The sequence below is a fragment of the Malus sylvestris genome, chromosome 5, assembly GCF_916048215.2.
Source record: "Malus sylvestris chromosome 5, drMalSylv7.2, whole genome shotgun sequence".
Lineage (NCBI taxonomy): Eukaryota > Viridiplantae > Streptophyta > Magnoliopsida > Rosales > Rosaceae > Malus > Malus sylvestris.
In genome coordinates, this window is record NC_062264.1 from 36,677,993 (window position 1) to 36,692,092 (window position 14,100).

The 14,100-nt window shown below is 43.4% G+C and overlaps 2 protein-coding genes across 2 annotated transcripts; both read left to right on the plus strand.

The window, feature by feature from the left end:
- The first annotated feature begins 347 nt into the window (after window positions 1-347).
- LOC126620680 (uncharacterized) lies at window positions 348-1,356 on the plus strand. Its single transcript, XM_050288907.1, has 2 exons — window positions 348-893; window positions 1,220-1,356. The coding sequence occupies exons 1-2, from the start codon at window positions 380-382 to the stop codon at window positions 1,246-1,248; spliced, it is 543 nt and encodes a 180-aa protein (XP_050144864.1). The 5' UTR covers window positions 348-379; the 3' UTR covers window positions 1,249-1,356.
- Window positions 1,357-10,899: 9,543 nt separating this feature from the next.
- Window positions 10,900-11,180, plus strand: LOC126623625 (annexin D2-like). The gene has a single exon (XM_050292574.1). It carries the CDS (start codon window positions 10,915-10,917, stop codon window positions 11,173-11,175), a length of 261 nt encoding a protein of 86 aa, XP_050148531.1. The 5' UTR covers window positions 10,900-10,914; the 3' UTR covers window positions 11,176-11,180.
- The last annotated feature ends 2,920 nt before the right edge of the window (window positions 11,181-14,100 follow it).

Here is a 14,100-nt window from a genome sequence, read left to right on the forward strand (position 1 = left end):
AACAACTTCACAAGATTATGCAGCATGGGTGTCCCAAGATCAACTTATCATGTCTTGGCTGTTGAATTCTATGGAACCAAAGATGGCTGAGATTTTCAGTTATTCAGTATCATCTCACCACCTTTGGATTTCTGTACGAGACATGTATGGAGATCTAAACAATGCTGCGCGAGTCTTCCAGCTGAAGAAAGATCGTACAGAATTACAACAGGGAAATCTCTCTTTTGTTCAACATCTTGGCAACTTGAAGGCCAAATGGAATGAATTGGATCTCTACAGACCTCATACCACGGACACAACCATTCTTTTAAAGCGTGCTGAAGAAGACAAAGTGTTCCAGTTCGGACCAGAATATGAGGACCTTAAAAGTCATCTCTTGATGACACCTGAACTTCCCACCTTCCAGATGGTCTGCAACGTTATTCAACGCGAAGAAATAAGGAAGAAGGTCATGAATGCAGTCGTTGTCGTTGGAGAATCAGATCTTAGGCCATCAGAAGCAAGAGCCTTCACCTCTTCCAGACCATACAAGGGAAAACGACCAGACTTAAAGTGTTCTCACTGTGTGAAAATAGGTCGTCCAGGCATTGGACACATAAAAGAAAAGTGCTGGATTCTTCATCCAGAACTTAAACCCAAGTTCAATGATGATGGAAGAGCACCAAGAAACCAAATGAAGCCTGCCTACACTCCTCAAGGAAACCTTGTTTGCGACAATGTCTCCAAAAATGTGATGAACTCTTCTTCTAGTCCCATTACTCTCATAAATGAATTTGCTAACTTCTTGCAACAGAAACAAGGAACAACAAATCATGAAAATCCTGCAGCCATGCTCGGCAAGTTTGCTGGCTTCCTCGAACAATCAAGCTCAGTGTCACAAAATGATGTGCCAGGTATTGTTGCAACTATTTCCACTGCATTGGATCTTAGTAGTAGCCGTGGTTTTTGGATAGTCGACTCAGGAGCTTCTGATCACATGACTAACGATGCATCTTTACTAAATGATTTTCAAAACTTCTCCACTCCTTCTTTTGTCTCCGTAGCTAATGGCACCAAAGTTCGTATAGTAGGCATAGGAAAACTCAAAATCTTCTCAAGTAAAAAGGAATCCCTTGTCATGCATGTCCCTTCCTTTCCTTTCAAGTTGCTGTCAGTAGGAAGAATAACACAATTGCTAAATTGTCTTGCAATTTTTTCCACTCACTGTGTGATTTTCCAGGACCGAGTTTCGAAGGAAACGATTGGTAAAGGTTTCTTCCTCAATGGACTGTACTATGTCAACTTCTCTTCAAGTTTTCCAAAAGGTTTCTACGTAAACTCAAACACAGTAAACAAGGAGCAGCTGTGGCACATGAGATTAGCTCATCCATCTTCCCATGTTATGTCTTTTATTTTTCCTAGTTTCTGTAAAGAGATTTCAGATTGTGAAGTTTGTCAAAAATCTAAGTCCACCAGGTTACCCTTTCCCCATTCTCTCTCTAGAGCTACCAAAGTTTTTGAAATTGTCCATTCCGACATTTGGGGACCTGCAACCTTAGAGTCTTTTGATGGCTACATATTCTTTATATCTTTCATTGATGATTTCTCTAGAACTACCTTTGTGTATTTACTTAAATTCAAGCACGAAGCTTTCCAGTGTTTCAAAAATTTTCATAACTTAGTTCAAAATCATTTTAACTCTAATATTGGCATCTTAAGGTCTGATAATGGCTCTGAGTATACTTCCAAAATCATGACAACTTACTTAAGTGAGCATGGAATCTTGCAACAAACTAGTTGTGTAGGAACACCACAACAAAATGGCATTTCAGAAAGGAAGAACCGTGATTTGCTTGAGAAAACACGATCACTAATGTTACAAGCAAATCTTCCAAAGAAGTTATGGTCTCAAGCTATACAAACCGCTGCATACATCATAAATCGACTTCCTAGCAGAATCTTGAAGTTTAAATCTCCTTGTCAAATTCTCAAGGGGAGAGATATTGACATAAGTCATCTCCGTGTGTTTGGATGTGTGTGCTATGTGCATATTCAAACTATTCACCGAGATAAACTTGATCCAAGGGCTATCAAGTGTGCATTCGTAGGCTACTCAACTTCCCAAAAGGGATACAAATGTTATGATTCTAAGACCAGAAAGGTGTTTGTATCCAGGGATGTACGATTTGATGAGACACACTTCTTCTTTCAGAAGCATGATGATGAACCTCAGGGGGAGCTCTCATATGAAGTGTTTCCCACTCCTCTCGTCCTTGATGATCCAAGGCTGTCAACACCGCACAATGAAGTAATTGAGATAGAGCCAGCCCATGAAAATATGGAAGCAAATAATGAAGAAGTCCTCCACGAAAGGAGAGACCCCCTTGAACAACCTACTCAACCTACTCAACCTACTCCTCCACGAAGGAATCCTTCTCGAAACAGACAACCTCCAGCCAGGCTTGATGATTTTGAAATCTACATGCCTAGATATCCTATTGGACAAATGGTTTACCATAGCAAGACCTCCCCATCTCATGCAGCATTTGTCACTAAGTTATCTCAACACTCGGAGCCTCGATCCTTCGAAGAGGCAAACCAATCTCCTGTATGGAGATGTGCTATGCTTGAGGAACTGAAGGCACTCGAAGAAACTAAAACTTGGAGCATTGTTTCTCTGCCAAAAGATCAACGTGTGGTTGGGGCAAGATGGATTTACAAGACAAAATTTAACTCAGATGGAACCATCCAGCGGCACAAGGCAAGGTTAGTTGCAAGGGGCTTCACGCAAACCTACGGGGTAGATTACAAAGAAACCTTTGCCCCGGTGGCAAAGATGAACACAGTTAGAGTTCTTCTTTCGGTGGCTATCAATTCACAATGGTCTCTACATCAAATGGATGTAAAAAATGCTTTTCTTCATGGAGAGTTGGAAGAAAAAGTGTACATGCGCCTACCACCTGGTCATGAACGAGAGAAGGAACAAGGAGTAGTATGCAAGCTTCACAAGGCCATCTACGGTCTCAAGCAATCTCCAAGGGCTTGGTACTCAAAACTAAGCTCTGTCCTTATGTCATCCGGTTTTAAACGAAGCAATGCAGATTCTTCAATGTTCACTAGGCTTGGCACACATAGAAGATTGGTGGTACTTGTTTATGTTGATGATCTCATTGTCACCGGAGATAATCCAGAAATAATCAATGCTCTCAAAGCCACCTTACATTCAACATTCTCAATCAAAGATCTCGGCAGACTTAGATACTTTCTCGGAATCGAAATGGATCAATCTCCAACGGGGTTGTTTCTAAATCAACAAAAGTACGTTCTCGATCTTTTAGAAGAAGCCAATATGATGCATTGCAAACCTGCTAAAACACCTCTACCAACAAATTTCAAGCATGAAACCTCAGGCATCCAGCTTGAAAATGCATCGGAGTATCAAAGGTTGGTAGGAAAACTTATCTATTTGACTATAACTCGACCTGACATTGCTTATGCTGTTAGCTTTGTCAGCCAGTTCATGCATTCTCCCACATCTCATCATCTGCAACTAGTTAAAAGGATCCTTCGATACTTAAAAAGCTTAATGTCTACCGGGATTTTCATGCAAAACAACGGACACTTCACCATTGAAGGATACACAAACTCTGATTGGGCAGGCAACGTCCTCGATCGCAAGTCCACAACTGGTTACTGCACTCTTGTAGGTGGTAACCTCGTCACGTGGAAGAGCAAAAAGCAATCCGTTGTAGCTCGGTCCAGCGCAGAAGCTGAGTACCGTGCAATGGCATCTACTGCATGCGAACTAATTTGGCTAAAGAGTTTGCTACATGATCTTGACATCATCTCTTCCAAGCCAATTCTCCTTCACTGTGACAATCAAGCAGCGATGCATATTGCTGCCAACCCTGTCTTTCATGAACGAACAAAGCATATCGAGGTTGACTGTCATTTCGTCCGCAACCAAGTCCAGTCCAAGCTGTTACAAACTGTATTTGTTCGCTCCAGTGATCAACTAGCCGATGTGTTCACCAAGCCCCTTCCTTTTTCTCAACTTGATCGTATTCTCTTCAAGCTTGGATCCAGAAAATCTCTCGATCCAGCTTGAGGGGGAGTATTGAATATTATTGAATATTCTTTAAACCCTAATAGCTGTAAAGCTGTGTTAAGCTAGGGTTTAGTGAGCTGTGTTATTCCCTCTTCGGTGTAAAGCTTGTTAATAGCTGTAAAGCTTGTGTTAGAGAGTGTGGAGGTCATCATACTCTCATGCTTGCTTAGCTGACTTGCTTAGCTGCCATTGTCCCCTACTCTCCTCTCTCTTTCCCGATTATTCTTCTATTTATGCTTAATCTTGTAACTGTTTTCATTTAATGAAATATACATTAAGGTTTTCTATAATTTATTGTTGGAAAAGTGAGCAATTTGGTGTATTAAGGTCATTATATTTTTTATATTTTATATTTAGGGTACTTTTCTAGTAGGATAGACTGTGTCACTAGGATTTCTTGTTTGTTTAAAATTATCTTTATAAACAATCTTTGTAATTAATTAGTAGAAGAATGTCATTTGGTTATGTAGATGTAGTCATCTTGACAATATATGTATTATTTTTCTTTATTTTACTTAATGAAATAAAAAATTTGTAATAATTTTCTCTTGTCCTTTGATTTGTTAACAAATCTCGTAAGAATCTTGGTTTCAAGAAATATAGAAATTCTCAAAAAAACATTATTTCTTTTTCATTATTATTAACTCCAAATGGCCCTGGACTGATCACTGATAAAAGTCTAGCTTGAGTTTCACAAGTAGTTGTCCTGGCTTCATTAAACTAAGAGAGAACGATTGTTTTGCTTGTTGATTTTCAACACTAACTAGCTACTTAATTTGTCAATCAAATGTTAAAGTTTAAACCCGTGATAGCAATACATTAAAAAAAAAACACTTACTAAATATACAATGGTTTACTAATTATAATATAAATTACGTAAAGATCGGAAGAATATTAACTTTTCAATCGATTAATTATTTCCAAAATTAAGCAAGCCTGGATAGATATGCATGCAAATATTCCTCACAGATTAATATTAATTATGAGTAATCTATGCTATACGTGTACACGCTAGAATCATGAACACGAGGGTGAAAGCTTGGACGAATTAACGAGTGGTTAGACAATTACAAAATGGTTTAGATAAATAAATTGTACAATTATATGTCTTATGTTCTTAGTCCAGGAGAATACGACATAGACGATGTGGTACTTGACTAATTAATCGAACCATGATCACCTGATTCACAATATATCCTCATTGTTGATTCATAATATTTTATAATAAATGTTAATTAATATCCAATAACAGAAATAATACACTATTGTAAATGTAGGTTAAGTTGCCACTTAGTACTATGGTCTAGTGGTATTCCTCTTCACTTATAAGTGAGAGATTTTAGTGTAGACATTGAAATTTCGGTAAATAAATGTTGACCGATAAATCAAAGTGTCAACGCTCATGTATTACATAAATGTTACACGTAGCATGTGAGTCAAAGAAAATTGAAATGAGTTGGAAAAGTCATCAAATAGGACACGTGTCAACACCTGGCAGAAACGACTTATTTCATCTGGAATATTATATTCAAAGTTAGGCCTTGGAAAATTCTATAAATACAAGCCCATTTCATTCATTTAAAGGGACCAATTCATATTACACCTTGAAGCTCTGAAGCTCTGAAACGCCGAAGCTCTCAAGCATCCAGGTTCCCGAAGAATCAAGAAAGTGTTCTTCGTTCTTCGTTCATCGTTCTTCCAAGATCAAGCCTCGACGGCCCTTGGATCAACAATCATCCACCTTCAAGATCAAGCCCCGACGGCCCTTGAAGAAAGCGTTCTTGGTTCTTCGTTCATTGTTCTTCAAAGATCAAGCCCAAAAGCCCCTTACGAAGATCCGCTCAAATCCACCTTCAAGATCAAGTCCACGGCCCTTGAAGAACGTTCATCCTTAGATCAAGCCCAACGGCCCTTTGGATCAATCGCACATCCACCAATCAACACCTTACGGAGATCGAATCAGAGGATCAAAATAGAGAGAGATTGTAACCCAAAATCATCAAATACTTCTGAGATGCCTAGGCGAGGAAGAAGCCTGCCAGTTTCACGCCAACTTCATACATCAACCGCCTGAACCATTACACCCCACAGCTACTTCATGGCCGTTCGATGCATGGGGATTGGATGTCGTAGGACCAATTGCGCCAAAGTCATCTACGGGAGAGGCTTACATCCTGGCTGCAACAGATTACTTCTCTAAGTGGGCTGAGGCCATACCCCTGAAGGAAGTCAAGAAAGAAACTGTCATCTGTTTCATCAAGGGACATATCATCCATCGATATGGGGTGCCTCGCTACATTGTCACCGACAACGGAAAGCAGTTCTCAAACCGACTCATGGACGAGCTCTGCGAGAAATACAAGTTCAAGCAGCGCAAATCCTCCATGTATCATGCTCCGGCCAACGGTCTTGCAGAAGCATTCAACAAGACATTGTGCAACCTCCTGAAGAAGGTAATCGGTAGAACAAAGAAAGACTGGCATGAAAGGATAGGCGAAGCCTTATGGGCATACAGGACAACATATAGAACGCCTACCCAAGCCACACCTTATTCTCTTGTATATGGCGTAGAAGCTGTTCTACCACTCGAAAGTCAAATCCCCTCGCTAAGGATGGCTATACAAGAAGGCTTGACTGACGAAGAGAATGCAAAGTTGCGTCTTCAAGAACTGGAGGCACTAGATGAGAAAAGACTCGAAGCCCAGCAACACCTGGAGTGTTATCAAGCTCGACTTTCTAAAGCCTTCAACAAGAAAGTTCTCCCTCGGTCTTTTCAAATGGGAGATCTCGTCCTTTCATTGCGTAGGCCTATCATCACAACTCACAAGACAAAGAGCAAGTTCACGTCAAAATGGGATGGACCATACGTAGTACAAGAAGTCTACACCAATGGTGCCTATTTAATCATGGCGGAAGACGGCTTAAAGATCGGCCCTATCAACGGCAGATTCTTGAAGCGCTACTACCCCTGAAAAGCAACAAATTCATGCTCCTTGTTCGCACGAGCCTAAACTGCACGAACCAAAGCTCCTCGCCTGCACGAGCCTAAACTGCATGGCACAACGCTCCTGGTCTGCACGAGCTGAAACTGCAAACGGCACAAAAAAAAAATATATATATATATATATATAAAAAAAAAAATGTATTTTGAACTACGTTATGACTTGATCCCTCCTCAACAAAGGGTACGTAGGCAACTCGAAGTGTCAAAACTTCAAGTACAGTCACACCATCTAAAAGAAATAATAGTAATAATAAGTAAACACTTTGAGGATCGAGGAGCAAATTCAAGAACATAAATGCTTTATTTCTTTGAAAGAAGGAGTTGGCTCCAAGGCCTTATTACAAGAAATATTACTTGAAAACTATGTCTCTAAAGCTACGAAGGCAATCTCCAAGCGAGCCTTCCAAGGTCTTCAAAGTCTCTACCTCGGTGGGAGACAAGATGGGTAACTCTATAGTCGTGTTTTTCTCTTGTTCTAGGCGTGAAATCTCTTCTTGGTACTGAGAAAGTGCAGTTCCCTGCTCTGCGAGGACACTTTCAAGTTGTAATGCCTCGACTACCAACTGCTCTCGCTCTCGCGCCAATGCATCTAGACGCCTTTGGACAGAAGTTAACGAAGCCTCCGTGGCTTGATAATCTCCTGAAACAGCTTGCTGAAATGACCAGACTTGAGCCAGTGAGGAGTCTATCATGGTTAGCTGATGAGCTCTGACATCTGGACTCAACTTCTCTAAGGAAATAGCACGCAAGGAAGAATATTCAGTTGAGGCGGCCATGAGTGCGGCAATCTTGATCTTCAAGGGGGAGGAATCAACGTTAAGGTTGTCAATCACCGAAACAAACTTCGACAAATCCTCATTAAGCAACGGGAGGTCTTCCAGTGGACACTTAGAAATTCTCGCCTCAATATGGCCCTTGATCTCCATTGCCGCACCAAGACTTATGCGATGGATGAGTCGCTCAGTACCGCTAAGATTCGGCCCTCTCAAAGAGATCTCAGAGCTAGCTGGCAAAGGCGTTGGACACATGACGGGTTCTTGCATACCCCCACCCACACGTGGCAAACTCGGGAAGTTCGACGGATTTGGAACAAGCTCTGCACCAGGAGGATCCCCGATATCCCCGTCTGTAGGTAGGTTACCTGCAAATAGCATCCTCGTATAGGAATAAACATCTGCAGTTGCCAAATCAAAATGACGGGAAGGCCCAACCTAAAGAAGACGGAGAAAGAGGTTAGAAATAAAAGCCAAAACGATAAAAGCAGAAGAAATCGTGAGAGAAAATAAAGGACGTACATCTCTCTCAAATGGCGCACGGTCATCGAATTGAGGAGTTCTAAGCGCTTCTTTCTTCTTATGACGAAAATTGACATCACTGTCAGCCTGAGCATCCTCAAGTGATCTCTTGGTTGAAACTTGTGGACGCTGCTGCAAAATGAGTCCATCTTCGGGCGAGTCACCTTCATCCCCTGCCTCTTCGGAAGCATCCGGATGTCGAGGGGACAAGCATGGACGTTGAAGAGTTAAAGCTACAGGTCTATCTTGTAAGGGAGCCGCACTTGCACAATCAAGGGGTACCAGTTGCATAGAAATCACAGGACAACCCTCTCTCGACGTATCATCTCTTAAGTGAGAAGAACGGGTGCCACTTGCCGTCCCCGAGTTCTTATAATGTGTCTTTGACCACCAACGTGCGTAAACACGGGTCACTGGATTACTCCTGAACTCATCCTTGGCCGGCAGCGTAATAACGGCATTTGTGCATGAACGGGTACAAGACTCCCAATGCATGTACACGGCTTGCAGGGATACCGATGGGTTCCTTTCCTTCAACTTGCCTGGCTCGCTTTGGACAAAACCAAATTGCCTGCTGAAACGGTGGGGGCTATATGACTGGATGATACATCGGTCTTCTTGCCGCAAAGAAACAAACCCTGAGCGAAGGCTTATAAGATAAGACAAGTCCGAGAAGCGGAGATGCGAGTTGTCTACAACGCCTCGCCGCACCGAGCCAACTCTCGCTAAGGGGTCCATCCTCAAATCTTCACAACTTTTAAATAGCGCTCGCGCTTGCAAATCGTCAAGGCTCTTCGCGGAAAGCACACCAGAATACTTCGTCATCAAAGGCACTAGCTTGGCTCCGGACGATGAAGAAGGCCTTGACTTATCCAGAGTCGACAGAGAAAAATGAGTGCCAAAATATTCACCCAACCAACCATACACATAGTGGTAAGGGAGCACCGCAGCACGATCTTCAGTGTTTGCCGAGTCAGAAACCACGCTCAAGCCATTGTAAATGTTGGCTAAGACCGGAATAGCGAGGCTAAAAGACTCACCTGCAGCCATCTTGCTAGCAACTTTGAAAACTTCAGGACGAACTAAGTTGACGTCGCCTGCGGGGAAAACAAATTTACAAAGCCAACAAGCTAAGAAAGCAGCCAGGTAAGACTCCTCCACATGCTCTGGTGTTATGCCAAGATCCTCGAATGCTCTCAACTCGTCAGAAGAGCGACGCCTGGTTGCGCCAATAACACCGGACGGGTCTGAGTCGCCCTTTGGCCTAGTGGTCTTGTTACGACCAATTTTCTGCAAAGGCTTCTTATACCTCATGGCCTCCCAGTACCAGAATCGGATCCATGAGGAAATCCTCACGCCTGATTTACCTCGAGCATCCTGGAAAAGCCTGTGATACGCCCAGAACAAATAGCGGCAACTTGCAGGCAATCCTCGGTTATTGCAAAGCGAAAGGTCCTCTGCGCTAGGAACGACCTCGTCGTAAAACTTGCCTTGGATCGGCAAACCTCCTATCCTGTGAAGATCCCAAAGTGAAATTGACATCTCCCCTTGCGCTGTGTGAAGTGTGTTGGTGGCCGAACACCAACACTCTAAGAACGCACGAATAACAGAAGGATGACGATCGTAACTAAACAAGGATGCATACACAGCGTGGTAAAGGCCCACCTTAGTAAGCATATCCTTGGATCGGCTTAAGACATCTTCGAGCCACTCCCAATAAAACTCATCAAAAACGGCCTCTCCAGCAGTAGACAGGGTACCATTCCAAGCCATAGCTCCGATGCGGATGTGATCACCAAGAAGCTTAAATGAGGCCGAATGATTGTCACCGGCGTGGTGCGACGGATTCAAGATAAGAATCTTCGAGAGGCGCGCCTTCTTCTTCGTATCTGCTTGGACAGAATCCACCACATCCCAAGATACTTCGGAAGACCACGACTTAATATGCATGGAGTTATCTTTCGCGGGAAGAGCAAGCGCTTTAGGACCAGTCAGGGGCTCGTAAAGCTTCAACGTCGTTCCTCTGTCTTGCGAGTCACCTGCCTGCGCAAGAATGGTAAGGGTGCCACCCTTAAAGCACTTAAAAAATACCATGACCTCGAAAAAAATGAATCAGCAGCAGCACGGCAAAGGGGGTAGCTGCGAGACAGTCCTTCCAAGCGGCGACAAGAGGCACTTCGACGTCGTCACCAAGGAAAGTTATGATCAAAAGGCACTACACTGCGAAACCCCGTTGCAGTCTCTGGCACAAACCCTGGGTAGTAGAAAGCATAAATATGCTCACGCCCCGCTCACTCCAAATGCCTCGTCTCTGAAAGCTTCGTAATTAAAGATCCCTAGCAGTATGACAAGGAAATCCATTAGTGAGGGTGATAAGGCAAACAAATATACATATATATGCATGCAGCTCTCGGGATAAATGCAGGCAGATGATAAGACAAACAAATAAACATATATATGTATACGCACGCAGCTGACTGGACAAATATGGTTCCTTCGTACATACAAAAAACAGACAGAGAGGAAGAATGGCGAGTTGCAGGGTGCCAAATGTGGTTCCTTCTCCAGTGGAAGACGCTGAGCAGCTCAGGAAAGCTTTTGCAGGACGGGGCACAAATGAGGGATTGATCATATCCATTCTGACTCACAGGAATGCAGCTCAGAGAAAATTGATTCGGCAGACATACGCCGAAACCGATGGGGAAGATCTTCTCAAGTTGTTGGACAAGGAACTATCGAGTAATTTTGAGAGGGCTGTGGTGCTGTGGACTCTGACTCCTGCTGAGTGAGATGCATTTTTTTTTTCTTTGGCTAATGAATCTACGAAGTTGTTGACAGAGCCCACAGTGATGAGGAGCTCATCAGGATCCTCACTACCAGGAGCCAAGCACAGCTGAATGCAACCCTCAATCAATACAACAACGAGTTTGGAAACGCCATTAACAAGGAGTTGAAGGCTGACAAAGATGATGAGTTCCTCAAACTACTAAGGCTAACAATCAAAAGCTTGACCTTCCCTGAGAAATACTTTGAGAAGGTTCTTCAACTGACCATCAACAAGCTCGGGACAGATAAGGGGGCAAACAGATATATGTACATATATGCATGCAAACAAATATATATACCTATATATACGCATGCAAACAAATATACATATATATGCATGCAGCTTTCGGGACAGATGACATGCAAACAAATATACATATATATGCATGCAGCTCTCGGGACAGATGAGGGGGCAAACAAATATATGTACATATATGCATGCAAACAAATATATATATATACGTATACGCATGCAAACAAATATACATATATATGCATGCAGCTCCCGGGACGGACAAAGGTATATATATATACATATACGTGCAGCTGACGAACAAACAAACAAGACACCAATCTAAGGATCAGACCTTTTATCCATTCTTTTCGAAATGATTCAGAGATCAAACGGGTCAGGTCGCCGGGTTCTGACATACCCGGCAGTTCATCCGTGCGAAGCCATATCTCCGCTGCATGGCGAATCAGTTCAGGGTCTCGAGTCGGGCCGCGAGCACGGCTCTCGATGTCCTGCCTCTCGCGTCAGTCGGCGCCTCCGTTGAGGTCAAGAAGCACGTGGAATGGATGGCCAGGCAAGCACGAAAGGCGGGGTACGAAGTCGACCCGGATGATATTCGTGTCGTAGAAGCGGTAAAGCCTGTTTTGGCCGAGTTAGAGAAAGGAGTTGCTCCGGGCAAGGTGGATTCGGAAGTTGGGTTCGAGAATTCGAGCCAGAAAAAAAAGAGGATGGAAATGAAGGACGATATTTTTATTTGAGGCTCGCCGCGCCGAGCTCCGGTTCAAGTCCGCAAAGGGGGAAATGATTGAATGCCTACCTGGAAGCCTTACAGGAAGGCTTACTTATACACACCCAAAACAGACCAACACTACAGTGCACATGCTGCCGAATGATGATATTCACATGCAGCAATCTTTTGTTAAAGATGGAGAGACTTTAAACGCCCATACCTACCTGCCAGGAGACAGCATATTTGGGGAGAAAACAAAGGACATACAGCTTTAGCTGTATGTTTCAGATCGAATAAATCACCACGTAGGGCACTTCCTGCTGAAGGGCCGTGATAAATTAAGAAAGAATTTAGAAAGGCCCTTGGTAGAGTTAATTTGTAGCTTCTTTGTTGCATCTTGGACTGGGGTTGTGAGGTACCACGGACCACGGCCCAGCAGGCCGCCTAAGCAGGTCTTTATGGCCAATCATACTTCCATGATTGATTTCATCACCTTGGAACAAATGACAGCATTTGCTGTAATTAAGCAAAAGCATCCTGGACGGGTTGGATTGTTGCAAAGCACTATTTTGGAGAGCATAGGGTGCATTTGGTTCAATCGTTCAGAGGCAAAGGAGCGGGAAATTGTAACAAAGAAATCAAGGGACCGTGTGCTGGGGGTAGACAATAACCCTCTCCTTATATTTCCCGAAGGAACGGATGTAAACAATCACTACACTGTTACGTTTAAGAAGGGTGCATTTGAGCTTGGCTGCTCAGTTTTCCCCGTCGCAATCAAAGTACAACAAAATTTTCGTCGATGCTTTGTGGAACTGCAAAAAAAAAAAAAAAAAAAAAAAAAAAATGTATATAGACATTTAGAGAAATAAAGTTCATTTATTAAACGTTTTGATAAATTGCAAATATACATAAGTCAAAATAAACAAACGAGAGAATGAGAGCCTTCACAAAGGTTGCTCAGGCGGAGCTTCAGCGGTCGGCGGAGCCACAGAAGGAAGAGGTATCGGAAGTTGATCATTCGGAGCTTCATTACGCGGTGCAGCCCCAGAAGACGAAGGCAAATGTTGCTGGAACAAACCCACAAACCTCCGATGATCAAGTAAAATCTGACCATCAGATTCCTGCATCTGGTCGATTTTCCTCTTCATGTTGGTGGCATAGTTGTGTGCGAGCTTGTGCAGCTGTTTATTCTCATGCTTGAGCCCTCTGATCTCCTGTTTGAGACTCATCACTTCAGCCGCCAACGATTCAACTTGACGGGTTCGAGCAAATAGGCGTTGGGCCATGTTGGACACAGAACCCGCACACTGCACACTGAGAGCCAGAGAATCCTTAACAGCCAACTCATCAGACCGTTTGGAAAGTAGTCTGTTATCTCTGGGAGTGACAAGGTTCCGGGCCACCACCGCAGCAGTCATATCATTCTTCACCACCGAATCCCCAACGGTAAGAGGACCAGTAGGGGATATGAAGGATGGGCGCCATATGTTGTCTGGAGAAGGCGGGACTGCCTCTTCACCAAGATTCAAGTCAAAACGACGGTCGGAGGGTCCAGACATTTTCAAAGTGTTGAAGAAATAAGAGATCGGACAAATCAAGATCTTAGAAGTGCAAGAAGGGAGTTTTCACAAGTGAAAATTCAAGTGTGCTTTGAAACGAACTACATGCCTCTATAAAAATCAGCGCTCGACGGGATTTCAGAGCTCGAAGAGGCGCGCTCAGAATTCAAAGAGGCCATTCAAAAATCGAAGAGGCAAGCTCAGAAATCGGAGAAGCATCTTGCTTTTCCAGACGCGTCGCACCCATCACACGCAAACTCAGCTTTGCGGAAATCACGGGTAATTTGTCGAAGCGCCAATCCCAGATATCGAAGAGGCGCCAGTCATTTTCAGCCGCGTCATCACCTGTCATATGCGCACTCAACTT

What these genes read in the sequence shown, in the direction of transcription:
- LOC126620680 (XM_050288907.1), top strand. Translation starts at nt 380, where the DNA reads ATGACACCTGAACTTCCCACCTTCCAGATGGTCTGCAACGTTATTCAA. An exon ending in GTCACAAAATGATGTGCCAG is followed by an intron (nt 894 to 1,219) that starts GTATTGTTGCAA and finishes GTGATTTTCCAG; the next exon opens with GACCGAGTTTCGAAGGAAAC.
- LOC126623625 (XM_050292574.1), top strand. Translation starts at nt 10,915, where the DNA reads ATGGCGAGTTGCAGGGTGCCAAATGTGGTTCCTTCTCCAGTGGAAGAC.